The sequence below is a fragment of the Pseudorasbora parva genome, chromosome 22 (assembly GCF_024679245.1).
Source record: "Pseudorasbora parva isolate DD20220531a chromosome 22, ASM2467924v1, whole genome shotgun sequence".
Taxonomy (NCBI): Eukaryota; Metazoa; Chordata; class Actinopteri; order Cypriniformes; family Gobionidae; genus Pseudorasbora; species Pseudorasbora parva.
The window spans coordinates 4,013,602-4,028,669 of NC_090193.1; the positions used below are offsets into that span (position 1 = coordinate 4,013,602).

At 41.2% G+C, this 15,068-nt stretch overlaps 1 protein-coding gene across 7 annotated transcripts in view; it reads right to left on the reverse strand.

Moving 5' to 3' along the window:
• The window catches only part of lrp1aa (low density lipoprotein receptor-related protein 1Aa), a 244,372-nt gene that overhangs the window by 143,914 nt on the left and 85,390 nt on the right, over positions 1-15,068 (reverse strand). For all 7 annotated transcript variants that reach the window (XM_067431416.1, XM_067431414.1, XM_067431413.1 and 4 more), the window contains exons 14-20: positions 14,421-14,610; positions 14,076-14,201; positions 11,639-11,779; positions 11,425-11,550; positions 7,147-7,263; positions 5,864-5,944; positions 3,343-3,510 (exon numbers count right to left, since the gene is read on the reverse strand). In XM_067431416.1, coding sequence (XP_067287517.1) covers positions 3,343-3,510; positions 5,864-5,944; positions 7,147-7,263; positions 11,425-11,550; positions 11,639-11,779; positions 14,076-14,201; positions 14,421-14,610 — 949 coding nt within the window. The remainder of the gene's footprint in view (positions 1-3,342; positions 3,511-5,863; positions 5,945-7,146; positions 7,264-11,424; positions 11,551-11,638; positions 11,780-14,075; positions 14,202-14,420; positions 14,611-15,068) is intronic.

A 15,068-nucleotide genomic window follows, 5' to 3' on the forward strand; every position in this document is an offset into this window, starting at 1 on the left:
TTTTCTATTCTTTAAGAGTTATTTTGTGGGGGTTTTTTTGCTTTTATGACAGGACAGTTAGTTGACAGGAAGCAAAGTTTGAGAGAGAGAGAGAGAGAGAGAGAGAGAGAGAGAGAGAGAGAGAGAGAGAGAGAGAGAGAGAGAGAGAGAGAGAGAGAGAGAGAGAGAGAGAGAGAGAGAGAGAGAGAGAGAGAGAGAGACTTTTAGTCTTTCTTTATTTTAACAATTAATCAAAATATATAAATATATAAAACACAGAGATATTCACATATGCTCATATTCAACAAACAAGAAAAAAAAAAAAAAAAAAAAAAAAAAAAAAAAAAAAAAAAAATGATAATAATAATAATCACAATAAAATACTCACACACACATTTGTAAAATTCCATCTTCTAATTTACATAAAACATCATTCAAACCCCAAGTTTGTTCAAAAGTATCAAGATCTCCAACCATTTTATAATATGCAAACTCAACCGTAAGCCGAGCAGATATCAGACCCCTTAAAGTCATCTTAACATCAGTAGAAACACTCCCATTCATCTTTGCTTTTCTTGTCAGCCACACGGCTAATTTCGCTTGACTAAAGAGACTAGAGAGAGAGAGAGAGAGAGAGAGAGAGAGAGAGAGAGAGAGAGAGAGCACAACTGCGCTAAATATCGCCGTGCTACCCACAAGGCTATTGCCCCTGAGTAGCTTTTGACTACACTGATTCTATCGGATGAGAACAAAACTTGAACTGAATTGATCTGAATGATGACACTATTGTCTTCTGTAGAGTTGCTTTAAAATGTAATTTGTTTAATGATTTATACATTTTTCAACAAATTATTGCACTGAATTAATAGCCTAGAAATCTAGACGCCCCCTAGCGGCAGCAAATCTAATCTGCCCGCGAGTATCGTATAGCAACTCTCAATACCCTTCTGAGCTGTATTCGCCTAACTCTTGCCGGGCCAATCACATCGTGTATAGAGTCGGTGGGCGGGGCCATAATGACGACGGCCGAGTTGCGTTTGCGTGCTTCTAGTAAACACAGAAACTGGCGAACGGCGGCGGTCTTTCGAATCAGCTTTGACCGCGACTCTGGAAGACTTGGAGTTAAGCTTTTCTCTGAGAAAAGAACAAAGAACGGCACTGAAGTCATTCTTAAAAAGGGAAGATGTATTCAGAGTTTAGCCGACTGGATACGGCGAATGTTTAATCTGTCAGCGAGCTCTGCTTCACCTTCGTTGCTCTGGTTGGTGTAGCGCTATCCTATCGCGTGCAGAGGGAGTTTGAAAGACAACCGTTTATCCGCCCCTCGGATTGAGCTGCCAATGGTGAGTTTCCAGACCAAACATCTTGATGTGGGTCTGGCTCGTCAGGCTACTGAATTAAATCAATATTGGACTGAATTGATCTGAATAAGGACACTATTGTCTTCTACAGCAGAATTTGAATTTGTCTCAAGTTTGCCTTCGTTATTTTCCTGTTTATTATTGTGAAGCTGTTTTGAAACAATCTTTTAACAACCTAGAATCTCAGAATCACTAATGCTGTTATATTCTTCATTTGCAAGTCATTTTGGATAAAAACATCTGCTAAATTAACAAAGGTAAACATTGTTAGTTCTCCAAAGGTGAATAAAACTGTTATTGTGGTGGGATTTGTTTGTAATAATCCCTTTTTAAATCCATCATCACCCTGTAATGTGCCTCATATCTGACTCTAGAGCCGCTGGCAAACACGTTTATCCCCAGGAGAGAGAGACAAGTCTATATTTGGGCAAAAAAAGCCAGTGGTGTATATGAACACAAGGATTCCTTATTTATTAACTCAAAATGTGTCTTAATGTGTTTTTTTCAGAGTAATGGCTTCTTTAATTTCTTTCTGTGACACAAATTAGTTTCAAATTGAGGGATTTTGACACTGCTATTGAAAAGAATTGAAGTGATTTGACTTGACTGGATCCATGAGTTATGTAGAGCTCTGGTCGGTTATGGTGAGCTTTGGTTAACCCATAAACCCTTAGGTTAATGAACTCAGCAGCTCTTTTAGTCACCATTGGTCACCTTGCCTTCTCTCACTAGTGTACTTCCTTTGTGCCTGTACAAGAGATGGCCTTTACTAAACAATGTGCTAGTGGCTTGGTGTATCTTTCACTTCCTGACAGCTGAATCAAAAACTGGCTTTGCTAAGACATCCAAGTACTTTCATATTATTATGTATTCCCACTTCAACATGTTAAAGCAGCACTTGGCAACTTTTGCTCTCAGGGTCCCCCTACAGTTGGGGAAAAATAATGTCCTCAACTACTGTCGTAAGCTCTGTCATCCTACATCAGGGGATGCCATCGCGCGTGCATTTGTTGACAAGACAACCCTGATAGCCCTGAACTAGTGATGCGCGGGTCGTCTCATAACCCGCGGACCCCGTATGTCTATTTAATGGTCGCGGGTGCGGGGCGGGTTGTAAAAATATATACAGTGGTGCGGGGCGGGCCAAATAACTTCATAAAAGCGGCCCGCGGGTTGGTGCAGCACTAACAGTTCCCCTGAACACTGCAGGAGGAGTTCACATGCAGGTGTTCTTCTGGCGGCGCGTGTGAAATGTCTTCATTGCAGGTACAGTCAGTGGCATATGTTTCAGCATGTCATATGAATATAATTTCATGGGTTTCATTTTTTTCAAACGCCAAATAATCACGATGCTCACGTTTGCAAGCCAGCGTCATTATAGTAGTCTATTGGTTACCGTTTTACAGAATCTATATGATACTTCAGTTCAATGTTTGAGTGGTAGGTAATCACCGTAACAAGCAGGTCAGCATCGGTCGGGCACGCCTCCTTCAGCTCACGCCGACGAGCAAACGCTGGTCACATGTTGATCCTCGTCCTGCCTTTAATCCCATCACTTTTTCATTTCCTCTTACTGCTTTCCTCCAACAAAACCTTTTCTTTCTTATTTGTCTCTGCTGCTTCGGACATGACTATATTATCCGACAAACAAAGTTGGGCTCGCACGTCCGAATTTAAGGAAGTGTGTGTGTTGGTGGAAGTGACGTATATCCCGTAAAGCAGTCGAATTTTGTAGTTCTTTTTGTTCTTGGGTTACTACCCAAAACCCGAAGTTTAAAAGTACGATTAAAAACGATACAGACCCCATCAGGCTATGGCAGACGTGTCATTCAACCTATTGTAAGTCGATTTATCATCACAAGAGTCTTAAAAAATATATTATGAAGGTAGAAAAGTTACCTAGTGCTGCTCTAAAACAGCCTCAGAATTAGTCCAAACTGTGGTTTCTTAGAAGGCAGCATAAGTGATGATGTGGAACAAAGCATTAGTGTCATGAACTCACCCTGGTTAGTGCAGTTGGCGTGGGTCTCGTCACTGTAGTCACCACAGTCGTTGTCTCCGTCGCAGGTCCAGTAGTCGGGTATACAGCGACCGCTGTTACATTTAAACTGAGCGCTGGAGCATGAATGACTACAGCCGGCCTCATCACTGTTATCACCACAGTCATTGTCTGGAAGAGGTTAAATGGTCAAATGCATGCTATGATCCCCTCAAATATTATGTATATAGTAAGCCACATTTTAAAGTTGACCACCAGTCAAAGGATTGGACACACTTGAATAAATTCATGTTTCTTACAACCAATGATATAAAGGATTTTCTTTGAAATGTGTTTTGCAGACAAATATACACTATATTGTCAAAAGTATTGGGACACCCCTCCAAATCACTGAATTCAGGTGTTCTAATTACTTTCATGCAGACGCATACAGACGCTTACTAGGCCTGCAGACGCTTCTACACACATTAGTGAAAGAATGGGTCTCTCTCAGGATCTCAGTGAACTCAAGCGTGGGGCCGTGATAGGTTGCCACCTGTGCAATAAGTCCATTCCTGACATTTCCTCACTAGTAAATATTACACACTCAACTGTAGACCACGTAAAATCACGGGGTCAGCGGGGTCAGCGCATGCTGAGGCGCACAGTGCACAGAAGACGCCAACTTTCTGTCAATAGATACAGACCTCCAAACTGTGTGTGGCCTTCAGATTAGCTCAAGAAAAGTGTGTCTAGAGAGTGGGTATATAGCAGCTCAAACAAGCCTTATATCGCCAAGTGCAATGCAAAGCGTGGGATGCAGTGGAGTAAAGCACACCGCCACTGGACTCTAGAGCAGTAAAGACATGTGGAGTGACCAATCACGCTTCTCTGTCTGCCAATCCCATGGACGAGTCTGGGTTTGGCGGTTGCCAGGAAAATGGGACCTGCCTGACTGCATTGTGCCAAGTGTAAAGTTTAGAGGAGGTGGATTACTCCTTAGTTCCAGTAAAAGGAACTCTTAATGCTTTAGCATACTAAGACATTTTGGACAATTTCATGCTTCCAACTTTGTGGGAACAGTTTGGGGACCTTTCCTGTTCCAACATGACTGCGCTCCAGTGCACAAAGTGTCGGTCCATAAAGACATGGATGAGGAGTTTGGCGTGGAGGAACTTGACTGGCCTGCACAGAGTCCTGAGCTCAACCCGATAGAACAGCTTTGGGATGAATTAGAGCGGAGACTGAGAGCCAGGCCTTCTCGTCCAACATCAGTGCCTGACCTCACAAATGAGCTTCTAGAAGAATGGGCAAAATCCCCATAAACACACTCCTAAACCTTGAGGAAAGCCTTCCCAGAAGAGCTGAAGCTGTTAGAGCTGCAAAGGGGCCGACTCCATATTAAACCCTACGGATTAACAATGGGATGGCATTAAAGCTCATGTGCATGTGAAGGCAGGTGTCCCAAAACTTTTGGCAACATTGTGTAAATTGTCAGGGTTATTATTGTTAGCTAAAACCATAAAAATAAAATCATTAAATTAAATAAAATATACATTTTTTGATTAATTTCACCTAGTTGCTAACATGTTTAATTTAGTTTAACTTGAAAAACAAAATCAAACATTCTGCAGAATTTCCATACTGTGATTTGCATTGTTTTACAGTTTTGTTTGCTAGCTGATGACTATTACTCATGGTGAAGAAAGAACAGGTGTGTCCAATCTTTTGACTCAAACTAAAAACTAAGTTTAATCACTTTATTAAAGTAGTTATAAGCTACCGTTAATACTTTACCAATATAAAAGCAGCAACCATGCTGGGAAACATATTTCTTAGATATTCTGGACCAACATGGAATCCCCATGTCCATGTGAACTATAGGCTATGATTTAATATAATTAATTTGTAATACAAATATATAAACAAATTACATTTAGGATGAAATATGAGTATTTCACATTAATATAACATGGTAAATGTGGCAGCTTGTTTAGACACATTTTACACAATTTTGTAACAATAGAAAATGAAAAGTAAACATCACAGAAACTGCATAGATCACACATGCACCACTGGGAATGAACACTGGTTAATATTTATTGCTAAATCTATTCTATGGATGTTAATAGTGATGTTAGTTAAAGTGAGATGGGCAGGGGCTTGTTTTTTTTATCATTTAGGGGCAATATTTTAGAAATAATGAATTGTTGCAGATATTTTAGACCTTTCAACAGCTTTACAGGTATTTCCTGAAATCCTGTGGAGACGTCATTATGATGTTATAACTCAAGTACTTTTTTTATGGTGCATGTTGATCTATGCACTAACCGGTCGGGTTCGGACAATTGAACTCATCAGAGCTGTCCCCACAATCCTTTTCTGCAACACACAGCCCATGTGACACAGGGGGAGGGGCAAATGGTCAAGAGAAGAGGACATGACGTTACACAAAAGACACATGAAATGATCAACAAAGACAAATGAGGGAAAAAGTGCAAGGCACACAAAAAGAACAGAGAAGAAAAAGCCTTCAGCAGCTCACCGTTATCACAGCGCCAGTTGATGTTGATACAGCGCCCGTTATTACAGGTGAACTGAGTGAGCGGGAAACAGGTCGGGTATGCTTGATGACACAAACATCATCAGAAACCATCAGTTACCATCAATAACATTGAAAATTAACAAAACTCATCTCATATAATCAATAGTTAAATGCAACATACATTTTTTTACTGGTTGCATGTAAATATGAATATGACTTTTCAGCATATGCTTTACATAGTTCAAAGTGGTCATATAATATTGCATTGAATAATATATTATAAAAGTTTTACACAAAGAAATTCTTTAGTGATATAATAAAGTTTTGAATTTAATTGATCGAAAATTAGCTTTTTCGTGAGGTATTAAATAGATAAATAGATGTAATTCCAAGGGTCCTATCATCGATGTGCACTCTAACGGCTGATATTACCCACAACCCATTGCGAGTTGGACGAGGATTGGATTAGAACTACAAACGCGGATAAAAAGTGTTAAAAAACTACAAACATGGTGGATGTACGAGTCCGACGGGTAGGTAGAGAAGTTTAGATAAAGGTGACCAACTATCAGTATTTAACCTGATGAAAAGATATTTATTCAGTGTTGTCCACATTATATTTCACCTGCAGCAGCATTGAGAACTTTTGTAATGACACGTTTGGCCATAAATGCATCATTATATTTAAACTGCAAACACATGAGGAGACACACACATGGCAGATCAACGAGCGGCTACATTTCTCTCCGATACGGCAGGAGATTAAACTGAATGTGGAGGATTTGAACTGTGATGAATCTGACGATGATTGACAGGGCAGTTAAACGGTGACGGGATGCACGTAACTAAGCGACAGAGTCCGTTAAAGATGGCGAAGCAGTCCCGAAACTTGCATATTTTTCTGCTACACACTCAAAAGTATGTACTTTTTCTTCACAAAAAGAGTACATACTTTTAGGACGTAGTATAAGTAGGTGAATTGGGAGGCAGCATCTGATTGCTTTATTGCACATTACGCCCGAAACACACCATGACTCATTAAGAGACTAGGGACGACCCTTTTAGACCATGCGCCTGGAGCGCTGACCCTTTTTCCCACCGTTAAACTAGCAAAAGTGGATTCAGACATGCCGTAAGTGCACCTGCGCTATGAGCTTCAGACATGTGCTCTATAAAATGTCATAAAACATTTCCTTCAAAGTTGAAATGGATCCGCCAAGCACTGTACTAGTTTTTCTAAAAGTATCACATTCATATTAATGGATGAATTGAACATCCTCTACCACAGGTTGTCGGCTCATCGGAGCGATCCCCGCAGTCATCATCCAGGTCACATGTCCAGGAGATGGGAATACAGCGGCCACTGGCACACGAGTACTGATTCGGAGGACACGTCCGAGCTGCAACAGAGAAGCAAAACTCAGCTATTATATATAGTTATCATTATTATATATTATTATGGTCTTCAGGTCATCTGTAAGCCAGTTTACTAAAAAAAAAAAAAAAAAGCAGCAGATTTATAGTACAAAATTTACAGTCCTTCTCAGATTCCATTCCCGACTGCTTTTATATGGAAACAGTTCATCATCAACATCTATTAATTTTGCAGAGCACTTAATATGGAATTTGTTATGAAAAACCGATGTTTTATAAGTGGATTCATACGTATTGTGCAATAATAAGGGTTTATTTATTTCTATAGTGTCCACCAGGTTGGAATTCTTGGAAGGGAATCTTGCTGCTCTATTTGTATTTAGGAGGATCTTGATCTTTTCAATATGGCGGATATGGTCTCAGTTTTTTCCATTGCTTCATGCAATCCCAGACAAACTCAATCACCGTGAGATCACATCTATGTTTGGACCATCTGTTGTTGGACTCACTGTGAATGCAAAATTCACACTGGATTATTACAATTAAAGACTAAATGAATGTTTGGAAATGTGAACTGAATTCAGGGTTCCCACTCTTTCATTAACATCAGATTCAAGGACTTTCAAGTACTTTTAAAGAACATTTTATTTGATATCAAATCACAATCTGGACAATAACAACGACCTGTACCTGTGTCTATAATTATTGCAGTAATGTTAAGTCATACTGAGAAATAAAACCGAATTAAAGGGGCATGTGACCTTTTTGGCAAAGAGAGGGCTGGGAGAGTGTACAAAAATTAAAATTAAAATGTTACAGTTCAAATAATTTGCGTATATAATAAGTTTTATTTATAAAAAGTTATTTATAAAAACTTTGCATTTCAGCCTTTTAACTATTTTTAAGAAAAGGGATGAGACTGATAAATGATTATACACCGATTTAATAACACTGATGATCTCTTCATCACGGCTCCTGTTAATGGGTGGGATATAGAAGGCAGCAAGTGAACAAGTTGTCCTTAAATTTGATGTGTTAAAAGGAAGAAATATGGGCAAGCTTAAGGATTTAAGTGAGTTTGACAAGGGCCAAATTGTGACGGCTAGACGACTGGGTCAGAGCATCTCCAAAACTGCAGCTCTTGTGGGCTGTTCCCGGTCTGCAGTGGTCAGTATCTATCAAAAGTGCTCCAAGGAAGGAACAGTGGAGAACCGGCCACAGGGTCATGGGCGGCCAAGGCTCATTGATGCACGTGGGGAGCGAAGGCTTCAATCAAACATTGCAGAGCATCTCAGTTTGTTGTGTATGGGGCGGCATAGCCGCTGACCAGTCAGGGTGACCTCTGACCCCTGACCCCGCCGAAAGCACCAACAGTGGCACATGAGCATCAGACTGGACCACAGAGCAATGGAAGAAGTTGGCTTGGTCTGAGGAATCCCATTTCCTTTTACATCACGTGGATGGCCGGGTGTGTGTGTAACAAAGGCCACACATGGGGAACACATGGCCCCAGGATGCACTATGGGAAGAAGGCGAGCCGGCGGAGGCAGTGTGATGCTTTGGGCAATGTTCTGCTGGGAAACCTTGGGTCCTCCATCCATGTGGATGTTACTTTGACACGCTCCACCTACCTAAGCATTGCTTAGACTTGCTTTCATGGAAACGGTATTCTGGTGGCTGTGGCTCTTCCAGCAGGATAATGCTCCTGACACAAAGCACAAATGCTTCAGGAATGATTTGAGGAGCACAACAGCCAGTTTGAGGCGTTGACTTGGCCTCCAAATTCCCCAGATCTCACTCCAGTCGAGCATCTGTGGGATGTGCTGAACAAACAAGTCCGATCCATGGAAGCATCACCTCACAACTTACAGGACTTAAAGGATCTGCTGCTAACATCTTGGTGCCAGATACCACAGCACAGCTTCAGGGGTCTAGTGGAGTCCATGCCTCGACGGGTCAGGGCTGTTTTGGCAGCAAAAGGGGGACCAACACAATATTAGGAATAATTAGGTCATGATGTAATGCCTGATCAGTGTGCGTGTATAATGCACAGTACTTGGATATCTGTAACCATTTGTGGTTTATTGCAAAAAAGCATGCAATGGACAAAGACTTGTTTCCCACTCTCTCTGACCACAGAGTCAGAATTGTACATTTAGAAGTGGGAAGTAGGATCTTGTGATCCTAGCACGTAAAGGAAATTCAAACCTTTTATGATTTCAGAAGGAAATATGTCAGCAAAATAACAAAACAAAGTTTCTTGTGTAATCTGATACCTCACAAATCCTTCAGACTGGTCAGCTGACAAACTTCCTCCACTTTATTCAACAGTCTTCCTGAATTTTACTTTACTTTCAAGGTGAGACTCATTGGCTGGTCACATAAATCTGATGATTATGACATATCAGACTTATCTGACACGCTCACACACACTTTAAGAGGAGTTTGACTAAAACTCACAATATTCATTTAGTGCCACCTCTTGAGACTCCCTAAATTCTGGTGCCCATGTGTGAGACCAAATATTACATTGCTATCTAGAATGTCTTGCCAATGCAGTATCATAGACAGCAATGCCCTTAAAATAGATATGATCTATATTAAAGAGCGCAAACCATACAATACAGTCATGAAGTTAAATATAGTTTGCTGAAGAGTCCAACACTGCGTCCGATATACCATGCGTGATAAACTCTATATTTATACATGGCTGTCTAATGTACATTAGAGTTTAGCAAAAGGTCATGAGAGAAGCTCACAGGGAAATACTTTCAGCTGATTAATATTTTTCAGCAATATTGATTGAGAAGTTTCAGTCATCAGATGTGTGATTAGTGTAGATTTAAACTTGTGTGTGTTTTTGGTTATGGACAAGAAGTGCTCAGATGGGTTTTCATTTCTATTGTGTTGTGCGGGAAGACTCCGCCAATAGTAAAATGTCATTAGTCTAACCTACTTCATTGCATTTACACAGTAAATATGTACTGATTTTTGCTTGCAGTGTAAACAGACAAGAAAACTGAGCCTAGTGAGCACATGCTGTGAACAGACATTTCTCATCAGTGAGTGTGAGTGTGTTGATCAGTGTTGTTATATTGACTTATTTTTAAAGCTTTTGCCCTGGAATAAGGCCGAACTCTTATCACTTTTGGGTACTTTATTTGACAATGGTTAATTATTATTATTTTTTTGACCATGCCTTCATCATAGGCCCTTATTAAACCTGGTATTAAGATGTGTGTTGGTTGTTCGTATGTGGAATGTGTAAACAGGGTCTAAAACATTTTGAGCTTGTCAACTTTCAACTACTTTTAGAGGTAGTGGAAAACGCATTCGCCCAGATTAAACACTCATATGGTCAAATGTATCACAACAGACCACCTGCTCTCCATCTACTGACCTAACGCATAATTATGTGAAGAGCGCTAGTCAGACGGGATTTAAGCTTTGTCGGCTGAAGACCCAAGTTTGGTTTGAAGATGTAAAACGTACCGATCACAATGTTCTCTCACCAATCCTGATTTCTAACACATTCTCACAGTGTTTGGTGTGGTCTTGCGGCTTTCAGAGCAGAAACTAAAGCTGCTGCTCTCCGTACGTTTTTTGTCGTCTCTGGTCGTGTTCATATGTAAATTGCGTGAGCTTATTTTGTCCATTAGATCCAAAGATCTGAAAAACCTATACAGCTGGACAGGCTGTTTTTTGTCTTGTGATGGTTGTTCGTGAGTCTCTTGTTTGTCTGAGCAGTTAAACTGCCTAATGCTCTTCAGAAAAATCCTCCAGGTCCTTCACATTCCTCAGTTTTCCAGCATCTTTTGCATATTTGAACCCTCTCCAGCAATGACTGTATGATTTTGAGATCCTTTCACACTGAGGACGATTGATAAAAAAGGTTCAAACATTCACGGATGCTCCAGAAGGAAACACGATCTCCTGGGCCGCATAAATGTCCACTGACATTTAAGTGGACAAAATAAATAAAGTAATGAAAGTGTGTTTTAAAAGAGCTACATTTCTAGAAGTCCACAGGGCAAAACGCCCCATAGAAACACAGACGTTAACATCAAATTTTGCTCTTAAAAATAGTGTTTACAGAGTGAATCTTTGAGCTTAGTGTGAAGAACGTCATAGTGCTGCAAATTCAGATTAAATGCAAACAGACCATGACTCAATGAGTGTGTGTGTACCTGAGCATGTAGTGTTAGATTCGTCTTCGTCGTTGCCGCAGTCGTTGTCTCCATCACACAGCCAACGCATGGGGATACAGCGGTTGTTCTGACACTTGAAGCGATCCGCAGGGCATGTGTGCTGATCTACAGATGGACAAAAGACAACCCCTGCATGTGTGTGGTAGCTTCATGGAAAGAGCTTGTTAAACGCATGACGTGAGTGTGTTCTTACGGCACAGTTCAGCGGTCTCGTCGCTGTTGTCCAGACAGTCATTATCTCCGTCGCATTTCCAGCGGTCTTGAATACAGCGGTTATTCTTACAGGCGAACTCTCCCGGCTGGCACTGCGGAGGAGGAATGTACGACGGGTTTGCTGTGAGGAAACACACACACACACACACACACACACACACACAAAAAAAATGTAAATAAGTCTGCTGAAGGCCAAGCTCTGTGAAAGAAAACATCTGAGGGGTTTCTGTTTCCAACATTCAGACACAAAAACCAAACCGCTTGATGTTCAATTCAGCCGATTTTATCAACAGTCAGTCACAGATTAAAGCCCAGACATGATGCATTATCTGACAGTACAATCGAGCAGCTGGCACAAACAGATTTGCTTCTGCTCAGCAAGGCTTTTCTTGCGTTGTTTTCTGTCAGGACTGAATGAACTCTTATCCCGCTGTATTGGCACACTTCTCACCTGGGTCACTCTGAATGGAAGTTTCTAACATGTTATTTCTTCAGCAGTAATTAGCCTTCTGATGGACAGACTATGTTTGTTAATACTACACATATAACAACATCGTAAATAATCCACTGCCAGTAACTGTCTGGTTGATACTCCAGTACAGTAGGGGGTGGTGTTGCACCTTAATGCTGTCATAAAACAAAGACAATGGTGCAGTGGCCAAAAAGTAGGCAAAAAGTAATCTAAGGCCCTGTCCCAAATGGCACACTTCATGTGCACTTTAGGTCTTGTGGACTTGCAATGGCCGCTGCGTGCGCGTGTCCGTTAAAGCTTGGAACATACTCTGCAAGAACAAAGAAATTTGTTCGTTTTCTTGAGGTGGCAAGAACAAGAACAAAGTTTGTTTGTACATTCAATACTTCACGAGAAAAGCAGGTGCCGATCATCTGTGTTTCTCCGCATTAACCACGCCCACTTTAAATGTCTGACCAATCACACAATAGTTCTCGGACACCCGCAAGAAAAAAGTTCTGCTCGGGCGATGTGTCGAGAACAAGCTGCGAGAACTCCCAAACCAGCGCTGAGAGAACAAACTGACGTCATTTTGTCCTCGCAGCCCTGGGAGCGAGAACTTTTTTCTCTGTTCTTGTGGAGTATGTTGCAGCCTTAAGTCCACAAGACTGAAGGGCGTCTCATTTGTCATTTAAGGTCTCAGAAGGGTGCTTCGTGAGCGCTCCCTTTGCGGCAGTTATGCGCCCTCGAAGCGCGCTTCTGCCGAGCCCGCACTGGTGCGAGCTACGCAGCGGACTTCTCCCCGGCAGTCAAAGCGGGTTTAAGTTGTGAAAGTGCGGACTCAGAGGAACACCGTGAGGGTTTAGGGTGCCATTTGGGACAGGGCCTAAGCCTCAGACGTCACGCCCATGGACAATTGGCTGAACATCTGATGCATACGGCACACTTATCTGGAAACACTTTAGGAGTTTCGAAGTCGTTATCTGATTGGTTGAATTCTACAGGATGTCTGAGAGACGTGTGTGTTGCGTTCTTTAACAGTCTTTGATGCCAAACTCTGTCATGGGAGATGAACGCCGTCGCGTTTACAACTGTGACAATGAGGCTAACCAGGATCAACAAAACCAGGGGCGGGGAACGTTGATCCAGAAGGGCCACTCTCTTGCAGAGTTTAGCTCCAACCCTTATCAAACACACCTGAAGCTAATCAAGGCCTTCAGGATTCCTAAAGTTACAGGCAGGTGAGTGTTTTCTTTCAGAGTTGGAGCGAAACTCTGCCCTTCTGGATCAACGTTCCCCACCCCTGAACTAAACGCTGCATTTTCAATAATATGTGAAGTTCGCGACTACATTGTTGCAGTGAACTTGCACAACATTCATGAATGAATAATCTATAGATGCACGGCGGTCTGGTAGTGCAGGGACAACGACTTTACATTTTCACGCCCCTTAACATGACGCGGAACAAACAAACTGTGATTGGTTGCATTGTTCTATCTTCTGCACTTCTGTGTTCGTCAATGCATTATGCTCCAGGTCAAAGGTCACTCTTCCGCCGGAGCTAGACTCGCATACGGACGTTAGCCAGTGATTATAGTTTATTAAGTTATAAATATGGATATTTTTCTTACAAAAACGCATGGCATTGCTTCAGAACGCCTTTTTTAACACACGTATTACTTTATTATTGATGGATGCACTTTTTTGGCCTTCAAAATCTCAGGTACCATTCCCTCCCATTATAAAGCTCGGAAGAGCCAAGATATTATTTAATATAACTCCAATTGAGAATGAATGAAGAAAGTCATATACACGTAGGATGGCTTGAGAGTGAGTAAATCATGGGATCATTTTCATTTATCAGTGAACTATCCCTTTAATGACCGATTTTGACAATTCACTTGTATTAATGCATTATTATTTAGTTTGTAAATATGCAGTGTAATGTAGTGTATGCTTGTGTTACCTTTACAGCTGGTGTTGTCTGCGGGGTCCAGTAATTGGTCCTCAGCACAGGCACATGACCTGCCAGTGGGAGTGGCCAAACACAGACTACTACAGCCACCGTTATTCGCTCTACAAGCATTACTTCCTGTGATGAACACACGTAAGAATGGCATCTGGTAAGTACTTAGTAATAGTAATAAACTACATGTACTTACTATATGGTTTGTGTAGGTTGAGGGTTAGTTGCATGTAATTATGCATAATTTACTGTTATTACTATGGTTAAATTACATTATTAATTATAAATTACAGGACACTGTAAAATACAAATACAAAATCCAGAGCAAAAACACCCTATAATTACCTAGCTGTTGTTGGGCATCGTACATGCGGATCTCAAAGATTGGGGGCCGTTCGTTGCGTAGCAAAGTGACCGTTTTGGTGTTTTGGTCCAGTTTATAGATGCTGCCGCTGCGGTACTCGTTCCAGAACAGGAAGTGTTTGTAGTGGCACAGACCGAAGGCATGGTTCAGTTCCTGTCCGTCGTAAACCGTCTAAGCAGAAAGAATATGATGTTACATGATCGACAACTGGCAAGTGAATCATCTGTTCAAGCTGTTATCTCTTGGTTTCCATTCTTAAAGGGTTAGTTCACCCAAAAATGAAATTTATTTTATTAATGACTCGCCCTAATGTCGTTCCACACCCGTAAGACCTCCGTTCATCCTCAGAACACAGTTTAAGATATTTTAGATTTAGTCCGAGGGCTTTCTGTCCTGAATGTAAGTGTATGCAAACTATACTGTCCACGTCCAGAAGGGAATGAAAGCATCATCACAGTAGTCCATATGTGACATCAGTGGGTTAGTTAGACTCTTTTGAAGTGTCGACAATACATTTTGGTCCAACAATAACAAAAAATACAATTTTATTCAGCATTGTCTTCTCTTCCACGTTTGTTTTCAAACTTCAAATAAAGATTCAAACGTCGTGAATCAGCAGATTGGTTCGT